Source organism: Neovison vison, chromosome 12 (assembly GCF_020171115.1).
Source record: "Neovison vison isolate M4711 chromosome 12, ASM_NN_V1, whole genome shotgun sequence".
NCBI lineage: Eukaryota > Metazoa > Chordata > Mammalia > Carnivora > Mustelidae > Neogale > Neogale vison.
The window spans coordinates 101,250,361-101,263,788 of NC_058102.1; the positions used below are offsets into that span (position 1 = coordinate 101,250,361).

A 13,428-nucleotide genomic window follows, 5' to 3' on the forward strand; every position below is an offset into this window, starting at 1 on the left:
AGCAATCTCTCCTTCTGGAGACACCCGTGGCAGGGCATGCTGCACCCCGTTAGCTGCTCAGAACTCTGCAGCTGTTGTGAGCAATCTTAGGATTCCAAACACAGCTTTTCCCAAAGCACTTTTTCTGAACACACGATTCCTGGGGAGCATGATCCTAACCCTCCTTGAATGCCCACTTGAGAAGGGATTCCTGCTTCTGTAGGAGAGGTTATCCAAGGTCTGGTTCAGCTTTCCCAGCCAAGCCCCTGATTTCACACCACAGCACTCCAAGAGGAAGTGCTCATTCACAAGGGATCGTGTCCCTCCAAGGGCAGGGAAGGAAAAAACAGCCAGTTCATGCCTGGTTCCAGCTACTTCCTCCTGCTCTGCCATTGTTCTGTGCTCCTCCAGGCTGTGAGGGCAGTATGAAAAATGCCCACGTAAGAAAACGGGAAGGGATTTGGAATAAAATATAAATAGCTTTACTGTAGATTTTGTTCCTTCAGTCCCTTCACTAGCCTCAAGCAGGAAGATTTGTTTATGAGGAACATGATGTGTTCTAAACCAACTAATGGGAAGTTCTTTTTTCTTTCTCTTCTTCCCCTCCGGCCATTTCAATCACCTCTCCTGGAGAATCAGTTCTCCAGCCTTAGCCCTTGGTGGTGGATGGGGTGGAAGAAAGGAGAGAGGCTAGGAAGGGGTGGGGGAAGTAACATTTATATACAGTCTCATTTACATACGTAGTATCATTAAAGACTCATAATAATCCATAGGCAGATGTGATAACTTGTATCTGCAGTTAAGATAGTAAGGCTCAGAGGAATTTAATCACACATCCAGGATCACACAGCTAATGCAGCAGAGGTGGATGGGAACCTAGTTTGGCCTGACACGTATTCTTTCCAGTCCACTCTAACAGTATGGAGCAGGTGAAGGAAGAAGTTAAATATTATTATACAAACATTTTTTTGTTTGTATGATTCTCTACCCTCCTTTCAAATTTAGAAGTATGGGGGCCCAAGGTATCAATATCATCTCTTGACATATACCTCAGGGGAGACTGTTTCACAAAGGGGACTAATAGTTCTGGAGGCAGAATCCAGGAATTAGAAGACCTCCAAAATAGAGAATGCTCCTGTTACCTGGATTAATAAAATCTAAATCATCTTGGTTAGGAAAAAGCTACTGAGAATCCACTGTGTGACCTGGGGGAGATGCTGCAGGCCCTGTGATAGACTCCCAGCTTTCCCACCATCCCTCATGCCTGTAAGCCAGAGCCATTTCAAATATAACGGGCTGCTCAGCATGAGCTACTTGTGCTGGTGGCTTTTAAGCCCATTTTCTATTACCCTAATCCTCTTCTTTCTCTCAGGAGAGGATCTATTGTGCTTCAGGTCTCATATCCTCTGGGGGCAGAGAGGTGGCCTAGGTATAGCTACCTGTTTCTTCACATTTGTGAGTTCTGAGTTGTTTTTTTTTTAAAAAAAGGAAGAAATGATGCTCTTCTCTTAGGCCTCTTCTGACTGAGAAAGGGTAGGGGTAAAGGTATGGGTCTCGGTGCTATTTTTAAGTTTTTCCACCACTATCCTCAGCTACAGAGCTACAGATTCTCAGAGAATCTCAAAATCCAGGTCTAGGGAACTTCCAAAAAACCATGGGGAAGCCAGATTGGCCCTGAGGGCTAAGACTGCCACCTGCTGGTGAATTCTGGGTTAGATCACCGGCTCCTGGTTGCCTGACTAGACTCCCAGAGGGCTCTTCCTCAAGAGGTCCCGCGCGATCTTAGGTGAAGAAGGGAAAAGGTAGCCACTGGTCCTTTAATACTCGGCCTCACTGCTTGGTTTCATGTGTTCTACTGACACATGACAGGGAGGTCTGTTCTGACAGCAGAAGCCTGCCAAGAATGGAAAGTTTAGCATAGTTCAGCCAGCACTGTGCAAAGGCCTGGTGCAAATGCCTCTTGCTACAAATTTCTGAGGGAACAGAATCTCTGTAACAAATAATGCTCCCCTGTCTCAACCTTCAGGTCCTAACTAGTACTGGACATCCTGCAGGAGACCAGTCAATACCCATGACTGACCCATTGGCCCTCATGATCCAGAAGCAGGGCCAGAATAAGTAAAAGTTTGGGATTTAGGGCCAGTCACCTAGACACTCTAAAGTTCTTTCAGCCCCAAATGGTTATTCTCTAGTCTCTTTAATCTCCTCCCTCTTTTGTTGTCTGTTTCTACATATGGGTGGAAGGAGGAGGCAGTTGAAGACCAAAAGAAGGAGAAAAGGGAGCAAGGCTGTATTAAAATACAACATTTTAGAAAATGCAAATATTGCCACCTTAGACAAGAGACACACACACACCAAAATGCAGTAGGAAATAGCCAGAGAGAGGCGCGCCCACTTCCAGGTCTGAATGAAGACCTGTCAGGGAAAGCACACACACGGCACACTTCAATATGGAGGGAGGTAAGCTGGTAAGAAAGGGACTTAATGAGGTAGATGGTGGTAGAACAAGAATGGAAGTCAGGACTACAGAGAAAATGATTTAGGGACCAAGAGAAAGACCTGGGATGATCTGCATGTGGGTCACATTAAGATACAAAGCAGGGTTCCCAGATCATCACAATATCAGAATGCGGTACTACTGGGCCATCCTGGGCTCCTTCCAGTCTATTTTCCAGTTTTTGGGGAATGAGTGTCTGTGATTTGCTTGCTTTACCTATGGAAGAGACAAATCTGAGGCCAAGCGGGACTAAGTGAGCACAGAGGTGAGGGAGCCTGGGAGCTGAAATGAGAAACACTGTGGCAGCGGAGTGCAGACATGGGCTTCCCACTAGTAGACCGTGCCACCAGAGACACGCCAGGACACAGGATGGGCTCCACTCCTGGGCAGCTCTACTCACAGGGAGAAGAGTGAAAGTGAAGCCCTCAGTGCAGCTTTCCTCAGAGTATTAAGGAGACTTAAACCAGAACATGAATGTTCCAGTCTAGAATAGGGACTGATTCTGATGCCGGTGACTTGCATGATCTCCACGGAAACAAAACTTCACTCAAACCCTACTTGGAATCAACCTCTATCAGTCCAGCAACAGAAGGAGAAAGAGCTCTTTCATGACAGGGGAAACAAAGACAATTTGGGGGAGTTCTGAGCCTCACAGCATATGTATGGCAGGAGTCCTGAGTATATTTCCTTTCTTCAAACCCCGACTCATAAATACGTGTTTAGGGCTCAACAGTCCCATGAACACATTCAGTCAGTTATGGTGGGAGCTGTGATCTCTTCAAGCTCCATCTGTGGATACAGTGAACAAAATCGTCTTGCTAATTACACAGGACACAGAGGGAGATGCGGTACAGCAGAAATGTGGAATGGGGTAAAAGATCCCACTGGTAGTTTTCAGCAAGAGCAAGAAACAGGAAGCAAAAAGCTCCCAGACTGACTCTAAAAGCACTCGGGCCAAACCCCTGCCCTCACTCCTCTCTCCCCACAACTAACAAACAAGACACAGAGGAGGGAGTGGCAGGTGTCCAACAGATCTTTCCTGCCACCCACAGCACAATACACACAACTGTACTTCCAGGATCCGAGGGGAGGGGGCTCTGGCACTGCTTGGTGACTCACCTGTGAGATCATGTGATTATTCAAGGGTGGTTGTTGCTGAGGCGTGGGTGGGAGAGCAGGAAGCTGCGGCTGTGGCGGCTGCTGTGGCTGTTGCTGGGCAGTACAAGGGAGAAGGCCCCGGACAGACTGGGATGAGGTGACCGGGCTGCACACTTCTGGGGCACCTAGTGCCATACCTAAGGCAAAGAGGAGACCCACCAAGAGTTGTAAGCACCAGCCGTGATCATGCCATCCTTGGAGATGCAGGGCTCTACTCCTTCCCTGCTGCTTCTCCTCACTTCCCTTCTGTCCATTCCCCCACTGTCTTGGGAAGATCCGCTCATGAGCACTGATGCATTTCAGCTGCCCTGCTGATGGCAGTCCTCATCTTAGCAGGTTTCTCCTCCCCAGGGACAGTAAATACCTTGCCCATCGATGTTGGATTTCAGAACTGAACGAAATGTGAGGCTGCCAAGGCACCTCCCCTGAGGGGGCTAGAATCTGTCCGTCATGACTAGACAGTTGAAAACATGAACGGTGCAGATTCCTGATCCCTTGATAGACTTATCTTCTCTCTGATTTCTTTTCAACTTGCTGCATTTCATAAAAGTTGCTGAGAAGGCAACCTTGCCTCTCCAAGCACTCGCCTGTGCACACACACAAGTACAACTGTCACCCAACTATTCTCCCCATTTTCAGCCTCTCCAAGCCACGTATTCACGTAAAATACTTTTACTGACTATCTGCTATGTGTTGGGCATTGTACAATGAACTGAGAGCACAAAGGTAAAGAGAACACAGTCCTTGCCCTTAAGCAGCACAGGATCTTCTGACAGGAGCTGGACACACACACAATGATTAAAATCTGATAAGAATAAGGGATGCATCCGTGATACGAACAAAGTTGTATGGCAGCAAGGATGAAGAAGCAGTAATTCACTTAAAGAGGAAGTGGGAAGAGAAATGGATTTGAAGGGTGAGGAGAAGGCTTCTCAGACCAAGAGGGGATGAAGCTAATACCATATCCAACCAATGGCTAGAGGGCAAGAGGAAGAAGGATATCCCGAAGTAAGGCCAAAGTAGCAAACCGGGGTCAGGAAAAAATGCTGCATTAAGTCATCTGGTTTTTATTATGCAGGGGATACAGAAACATGGACATTTTTAAAGGGAGGACTGCCATGATTAGATCTATATTTTGAACTTAAAAACTGGTGCTAAAAAGGGCTGAGCATGGAGCAGGGAAACCAGCTTGGGGGCTAGTGTCATAATGAACCAAAGAAGACAAAGCCCAGATAAAGGCAGAGGCAGTGGAGTTAGAGAGGAGGTAACAGAGAAGGACAGCAGAGACCTAACAGAAGCAAAATATTCATGACTACTGAGGTCTTCTGAGGACAAGACTATATAGAACTTCTGGGATGAGAGGCAAGAATTCTTTAGAGGTGGGAGGAGGGTGAAACAGAGGCCCACTGGGTATAAAGAGCTAAACACCCCCTGCTAAGAGCACAACAGGAATAGGTGGAGAAGCTTATACAGCACGTCAGGAGAGCTGGAGGGTGGCTCCAAGGCTGGCATGGAGAACACAGGCTCCTCCACAGCGGCTGGGCTCCAGAGAAGCAGCCAAAGCATGCAGTTCTGGCTTACTGGCCGCTACCAACTGATTATAAACAGCTGGACGCCAAGGGTTTCTCTGCTCTACCACCCCTCTATGAACTCAGAATGAAACACCCCTCTATAAAAACAGAATGAAAGCAAATCAGTCTCATCTTAGTATGTAACTTGAACTTGGGCTGATAGGGATGCCTAACCTTGGTCGGAAAGAAGATAAAATAATTGAATCCTAATCTTTTGTTTGTTCGTTTCTTTTTTCTTTTTTCTTTTTTTTTGTTTGTTTGTTCGTTTCTAATTAGGGAAGAAAGTCTGAAAGAAAATCAGAGAGGGGACTCAAAAGAACAATGGATCCAAGAAATCAAATTTCTCCTCATCTGACTGTGTTAGTTTTCCAGGACACTATATTGGGACAGGGGTTTTAAAAGTAAACATCAGTTTACTTTAAAAGTAAACATCAGTGACGTTTTGCCGAAGAGAAGCAAGAAGTGATGATCATAACACTGAAGGACAGAAGCGGTAGTACCTGGCCTGGAGATCCTTCCTGCACTGCCACCTTTACTGCTCCCGATGCTGTCCCCTCGGGTGAGGATAGAGATTCCACTGAAGCTGCTGGCTTTGGTGACAGGGGGCCGCATACTCCGGACAGAGCCATCGGAGTCTGTGCTGCTCCAAGGCCGTGGCTCCAGGGATTTGAGTTCGCTGTCTGTGCTGCTTTGGCGGCTGCTTGAGGTTCGGCTCAGCCCCTCACGGTTCCCCCTGCAGAGACCACAGTGGTCAGAGCACCCCCCACCTACCACTTCGGCAGAAGAGCTAGGAGAGAGTTCATTTCTATTCTTTCAATAACAAAGAAGGGGTGAGGGCTGGGAGGAGGTTGGACACTGATTTCTTGTTAGTTGGCTGGCCACCAAGACTTGCCGGGAGCAGACAGAACAAGATCCAGTACAGTAACAAAGAACACAGAGGCAAATCTGGAAGACAGTGCACTGGCAACTAATTCAATACATCAGACCAGAGGTGGACAGGAAACCATATACATGATGCTGAGATTGGCTGTAGTCTTTTCCCCTGCCCCCGCAGGGATCCCACACATGCAGGAGATAGTGGGAGCAGAGGGGTATCACCTCCTTCTAGGAGTTCTTCTTTTTTTTTTTTTTTCCTTCTAGGAGTTCTTAAAACAAAAGGACTCCTAGAAGTTACTATTGCTAGAAGGCAGGGGTAGCCAAGACATGGATAAATATAAAAGGTCTTCCACATAACATGTGTCAAAGCCAATGGAGGTACCACTTTTCCAGAGGTGGGAAGAGGAGTACAATAGATTAACAAGCCCTCTGGAAAACTCAGTCCGACAGTCTGAAATTGATCCAACCTGTTTGTGGAAATTCTGCATTGGTATCTGGGAACAACTGGTTCCAGAGTCTCTAAGGGCTAAAGTGTTCAACATGATCAAGCAAATATGCCCTTGGGACCCAGGATGGCAAGGAGCAGGGGGCTGGCTGTGCCTAGCTGCCGCCATATTAACAACCTATTGCCCTAGGCAAAGCACAAGGGACTTCTCTCTTATTTTGCTCTGAAAACATCAGGGTTATCCTGATGTCATCATTACTGCCTATGATCATAAACACTTGTACTTAAGATAGATGGAGTTGACCTAAAACCCGTTAAGTCTTATTGAGCCCTTACAGCTTCTTAATCAACAAACAAGAACCAGGAATTTTCCTTTCATATCTTCCACAACCAACAACTACTGACCTAAAGAAACTAAATGACAACAATTACAAAGATTTTGATATATACACTGGGATGCAGGTGAGCAAAAATCATAGTACCTTGGGCTCCCTCCCTTTCACCACCATCCCACCTAAAGCAAAGAGAAAACCCCATCCCAATCCCCTTAGCTTCAAAGATACAAGGCTCAGAGTTATTCTAAAAAAGAAAGGTAGTTTTCCCATGAGGGTAATATTAAAGAAATACCTTTCGTTATTGGAGGATATCTGCTCCTAAGGTTACTGTAGGGGAAAATGGGCAAAATAAAAGCTAGGGTCACTATTTTAGTTTTTAGTCAAGCCAAACATGGTGGGCCGAAAAACAAACTGGCACAGCTGGTTAGGGACATGCTAATTCTTCTTGGAATCCCAAGGAGATGTATATATAACCTCAGTGCTGCCCTCTTTATATAGTTAAGAGAACTGGAAAATATTTCTGTCTCCCTAAAACCTTATCCCTTTCTCTTGGAAATGTCAAAAGTGGAATGGGAAACAAAGAAAGAAATGAAAATCAGGGACTCTCCAGAAACAGAACCAGACCTGAAGTGAGAGCCAAGAGCTCTGACTCAATAGCCAAAGGCAAGTCTACTGAGAGAACTCGATAAAGATGTGTCTGTCGCTGGGGCAGGGGACAGAGCAGTGGCAATGGATGGAGCTGCTCATTAGGTGTTAGAACCTGAATTTTACAAGGCAAGTCCTAATGGACTTTTATACCTAAATCAGACACAGCACTATCTATTAGGACAATTCTGCCATTTACTTTGTCTTTCTACTGGAGGTAAACAGTGAATGAGTCAACTTTAAACCAAACATCCTGGGAAGCTTGAGCCAAAGTGGCAGCGCTTCTGTACTCCACAAATTCCCCCAAGACAGTGAGGGCCAAATGTTGAAAATGTGGCTAGTCTGACGATCTAACCATAGTTAGCACACCAAACCTCCAAGAGTCAGAGAATCTAAGTTGAGTCTTGGCCAGGAAAGAGATCGATTTTCTGCACTACAACTAAACCTAATCTCTAGCCATGTCTTTCCACTTTACTAAACCATATGGCAACCAGGGAAAGCACCCAGACTCAGTTCTAAGCACTGGACTGGGGTATGTATGTGTGTTGGAGAGAAGGGGGTACGGGACAGAGATATTCACACTTTAAACTCCTATAAAGTCAAAGCTGACTTAGCTCTCACAAGTAGATTTATGCTGGTGAAAAGTTCAGTTTATTGGTTCTGGGGAGTGGGTAGGCAGGCCTGTGTAAGAAGTGACAATAAATGCCAGTAATGGCTTATTTGTCAATGGAGCAGAATCTTCCAAAGAACTGGGAAGTTGCCCTAGTAATTGCCAGTGTGGATGATGGAATGTGGTGTAACAGTATTTGTTTCAAACACTTGGGAAGAAAAGAAAAAGCAGTTAGAGAAGACCAGCTTCTCATCACTAGGATTCTGGACTAGTACCAAAACAGAAGTTGCCCCCTTGAGGGTCCATGGTACTGCATTTTAGATGACCTGGATCTTGAGCCAACACTTAGTATGGAAAGCAGCAGCTTAAAAGGTCTGGGTAGGAGAGGGCTGCACCTGCTCACTGGATCTTTAGAGCTGTTACCTGCACAGCTGGATGTAATCTGATGCTCCATAGCACAAGTGGGCATCGATTCTATCAGTGTATGCAAATTAGGGCTCTGAATGGAACACTACTCAGAGAGGAAGGGTGACGTTTATAGAGAGCTGGTCTGGTCTGGTATACAGTGAAAGAACACCAGAGAGTCAGTCCCAGTTTTGCCACTAACAGCCATGTCAACTTGGGCTAGCTACTTAATTTCTCTGTTTTTGTTTTCTTACATGTAAACCAGTTTACCAAATCAGGACGCTGAGAGATATGAAGGATACAGAGTATACAGTATACTCTGGCAACAGGAAAGCCCTGTGCATTAGCATATGCAGAGAAGTTAGTTTAAAACTGTTTATTACAGGATTCTAGGATGATTTATGATCTTGAAGTATACAATAGAGAACAGGGAATTTTTTTTTAAAGGGGAACTCTACCTCAACTATGATGAACAAGGCAGAGTCCTCACTGCCTAAGGGCTTTCAGACAGATTTCAGGGTGGGATGGTCTAGGAGAAAGAGTTCAGATATGGAAGAGGAGATAATGCCCCATTCCAAGAATGAGAAATCTTACAACCCAAATTTCTATGTGGTTTGACTAGCTTTAGAAAGGACAAGGGGGAAGAGACAACTGAGGTACTGGGAAAGAGAGCTCTTATTAATTAGAGTTAATTAGTTCCTATCAAGCTTAGGATTGAAAAACCCATAAGCCCTTTGAAAAGGACTGGACCCGAATCCTACTATTGAGTGCTCAGGTTTTCTCTTCTCCATAGTTTTTCTATTAGTAAAATGGGAAGAATGTATTTAAACTGAGTTGGTGCCAGACAGGGTCCTAATGAAGTGCTTCTCTCACCGCCTTCAGCAATCCTCTGGAGGGGGACTGAGAAAATCAAATGGAAGGGAGAGTCTCATGACTGCTTTGTGGAACATGGAGACGATTAGGCCTTAAGAAGTTAATACAGCAGCTTTCAACAATGTTAACAGCAAATCATGAACAGCCATAAAAAAGATGTGCTATATGTCCATGCTAAGGCAGACAAGTCTTTTTCTGAGGCCACCTTACAGATTACATTGTCCCAAAGAGAAAACGACATAGACAGAGATGTCTGTGTTTTTCTATGTGTGTGTGCACGTGCTATTCTTTCTTAAAGCTATAAAACATTCCCTATGTTGGGTCAGGGATAAGCTTTTCACATCTTTCATAGATTCAGAAAAGGTAGCCAGAAGACACCCATTCTTTTACCTTAATATAAATGTATGCTGAAATCTTCCCCAAATGCCCAATTTCAGCAAACTTTTGGAAAGGAGCAGTACCTATCCCAGACACACCTATCTGGTCCCCTTCACCACCTATCCACGACTTAAAATGAAATCAGCAACAATAAAAATAAAGTCATTGAGCAGGAGCCATTTCTTTTTTAATGGGGAAAAATATCCAACGTTGCAAAAACCACAAATTGAATTATTCCACAAGCAGCCATGCATGGAGCAAACTCACTCCGCTGAAAAGATTACAGCAAAACAAAATTAAAAAAAACCAAAACGAAACAAAACAAAAACAAGGAGAGATATAGATCACACAGAGGTACCTAAAAATCTGCCTTCTCTTGTGAGAGCTAGAAGAAAAGGCTTCTTTGGAGAGTCTGTTGGTTAACATCAAAGAAAAGCATCATTACAGGATTATATTAACCTCACTGACAAAGCTCAATGAGAAGCAGGGAACATGCTAAGTGGTACTAACCTGATGTCATTTAGATATCCGTTCTGGCCAGTCTAGGTGAAGGGGAGAAAACGGAAAATAACTTATAAGAAAACAGCATGGCATAACCGAAAAAGGTGTCCGTGATGCTATGAATACCCGAGGTCCTCAAACCAAGCTCACCCCCCAACAGGGAGAGAGGGAGCAGGGATAGGATGACCCACACCCACACACCCAATCTGACCTCTCACCTTTAGTGGGAAAGAGCATTCAGTGTTTTTAGCCTTCCCACAGAGTGCTTAAAAAGAGACGCTGATAAACGTGGGAGTATGGAAAGGAGGAAGAGGAAAGTTTTAAGCTATTATTTCCTTTTTAGTTCTAAATTTATTCTCTCTAGAGGTAAGCTGAACATAATAATTGGTGGAGAGTACGAACAAGGGAAAGGCAAAGGGAGACAAGAGAAAGAAATTTAGTTTTTTTGGAAGTCATCCTCCACAACTATTCTGTTTCTATCCTCCACACTGGCCAAAATGAAAGACATTCTGACCTGACCTGAGACCCAAGGAGAATAAGGAATTGGGGAAGCAGGTACTTTTCGGAGCCTAGAAAAAATGAAAGAATTAAAAGCCCAAAACATTTGGGGGATCATTTCCTGACAAAGCCACTGAGCTGAGTGAAGTGAGCACTGTGATGCACTCCCAAGCCTTAGAAAAAGGCACCAAGAGTGTCCCACTGCTGAGCAGAGTGGGCTCCACACGGAGCAGAGCCTATGCAGGGCAGCTCAGGCTCCAGAGAAGGCTGCGGTGGCAGCATTTCCATCCAAACACCCTTCTTGCCACTTCCCTTTCTTGTTGGCCTGCCTCTTCCTCCAGCTCTACCCTTCACCAGCTCCCTCTGACTGGCCAGGCTCCTCTCCACATAGGAATCTCAGGATTTTGGTGGGCTTTGACCACATTTCCTTGTCTAGACCTTTTGAGATTCCTGAAGCCTCTAACAAAGCAAGAGTTAGGAAGTGCTGAAATGAAAAGTGGTAAATCCACAAGAATTTAACAAAGAATAAATATATTAGTAGAGGCTGGAGAGACGAGCAATCAGGAGAAAAATGGAGAGAAGAGCAAATGTGATTTTATTACAGCTGTACAGCTGTACACAGGTATGTTCCAGTGTTGGTCCTCGTTAGCCACAATACCTTATTAAAGTTACTTGTGCTTCCAGTGTCCAGGGCTCTGCTAATAATGGTTGGCATGGTGGGACAGTCATTTACCATGTGTCAGTGAAGCAGAGCAGCACATCACAGATGGCTATGCCAGGATGACACTGGTACTTCCTAATCTAAAGATCCCAGAGTAGAGCAAACTATGGCGAGGTGGTTTAATTTAGGGGTCAAGGATATATGGTCTCTGGAGCCAGACTGCTTTGCTTGAGTACATATAACAACCCTTTCACTAACTAGAGGTGTTATCTAAGGTGACTTAACCTTTCTATGCCTCAGTCCCATATTTATAAAACGAGGAAAACAATGCAACCTGCCTCATAGACCTAGTGTGAGGATTAAATAAATTTATGCAAAATACTAAGAATAGTGTCTGAAAGATAGTAAGCAGTATGTAAATCTTTGTTATTATCCACCAACCTGCTCATCTACAGCTCAAGGTCATTGCCGGCCACAGCCATGTACAAGTGACCTCTCTCCTCTCATTCCACGCAAATGGTTTGCAGGTAAAGGTAAAGAACCCTCTTTGGGCTATGATTGGATAATTTGGAGGATGGACTTTTTCTTTTTCTGACTCAGAATTGAAGTCCATATAACAGAAGGTAAGATGATTCCTTTTCCTTGGACTTTGGGCCAAATTTGTTGTGTATCTGTCCCCATGAGGATCCTTGGAACATTTGGATCTCCTGAGACAACAGAACAAGTTCATAGAGGAGTTCAATTTTCTTGAAGTCAGAGACAATATTTCTCTGAGCTAGGTGATGATGGAAAGATAAATGTATTTTTTGTCTTGCTGATGGAGGGGAGAGTGGGGAAATGAGAGGAGAGTAGTGTTCATCAAAGTATACTGATTAGAACTGGCCATCTTTTGACTACAAAGGGAGGCTGGCTCTTTCTACTTTGTTTGCTAATTTGACTTTAAGATAGTGCTGTTATCCAGATCCCCTACGTTTTTCTAAAGATCTGTTCCTCTCTTGCTTATCTACAGTCTTTCCTGAATTTCTGAAATACTTCTCTTTAGTCTTATAGGCAAAGGCCACCAAATACAGGGGTACCAAGTATATTTAATATGGCCCACAATTCTTAAGAATAAAGTTGCCTAAAATGATCATGTTGCCTTTTGGCCCATAAGTCCATCCTACTCTAAGAAACGAGGTAGGAAATATAGGAAGAAAGAGACTTCCTATTCAGATAGAGACTGGAGGGAATAGTAAGTGGTACCCTCTGTGCATGTGGAATGTGGATCTCAGAGAATGGATGGCAGACCTGTGCTCTAACAACCACCAACATATCCTAAAAACGAGGCTGGCCAAACAAGATGGATGTATATAGGCTGTGTGGACACTAAGTCTTCCACCTAGAAGCAAAGATGCCTAAAATGAATAATGGAAGTGAAAGAGGGTAAGTGGGAAAAGGGACTGACAGGCAAGAGTCAGGGCCCTTCCATAAGCCCTGCTAAAACCATTTCTATTTTCAGTCTAATCATATCTACCAAATTCAGCCATTCCATTTGTGCTCTCTGTTTGCCATACAGCAAAATGTATTAAAATAATACATATAAAAATCTGCAGTTTCCCAGTAAGCCACATTTAATATGAGAGACAAATTGGGGCTGGCTGATGTTGGTTAAAAAAAAAAAGACAACAACAAAACATTTATGGAGGGTTCATTCCAATCACAGTTCCAAAGATTAAGAGCTAAAAGCTATGGGCTGACAACTCTCAGAAGCTACACTTACCTCTCGGGCAAATATTCTCTCTCGGACCCTTTGATATTCCTCCTCTCTCTCTTCTATTGACTTGCTCCTCCTTCCATCCTGCAATGGAACTCTGATCTAGATCGATGAGCAGAATTAAGCTAGTTAAGTTCTCCTCGTACTGCAAGCTCACTGCACACCAGCAAGGAAGAGAAACCGGGAGAGTTTATAGTTGCCATCAAAAAAATAGAAAAAAAAAAAAAAGAAATAAAATTTCCA

General features: G+C 44.3%; 1 protein-coding gene across 20 annotated transcripts in view; it reads right to left on the reverse strand.

Moving 5' to 3' along the window:
* The window catches only part of R3HDM2 (R3H domain containing 2), a 162,553-nt gene that overhangs the window by 15,925 nt on the left and 133,200 nt on the right, over nucleotides 1-13,428 (reverse strand). For 9 of the 20 annotated variants that reach the window (XM_044227333.1, XM_044227327.1, XM_044227331.1 and 6 more), the window contains 5 exons: nucleotides 13,192-13,287; nucleotides 10,283-10,314; nucleotides 10,131-10,184; nucleotides 5,706-5,938; nucleotides 3,596-3,771 (listed from right to left, as the gene is read on the reverse strand). In XM_044227333.1, coding sequence (XP_044083268.1) covers nucleotides 3,596-3,771; nucleotides 5,706-5,938; nucleotides 10,131-10,184; nucleotides 10,283-10,314; nucleotides 13,192-13,287 — 591 coding nt within the window. The remainder of the gene's footprint in view (nucleotides 1-3,595; nucleotides 3,772-5,705; nucleotides 5,939-10,130; nucleotides 10,185-10,282; nucleotides 10,315-13,191; nucleotides 13,288-13,428) is intronic. The other 11 variants (XM_044227337.1, XM_044227329.1, XM_044227335.1 and 8 more) reach the window with 3 other exon arrangements.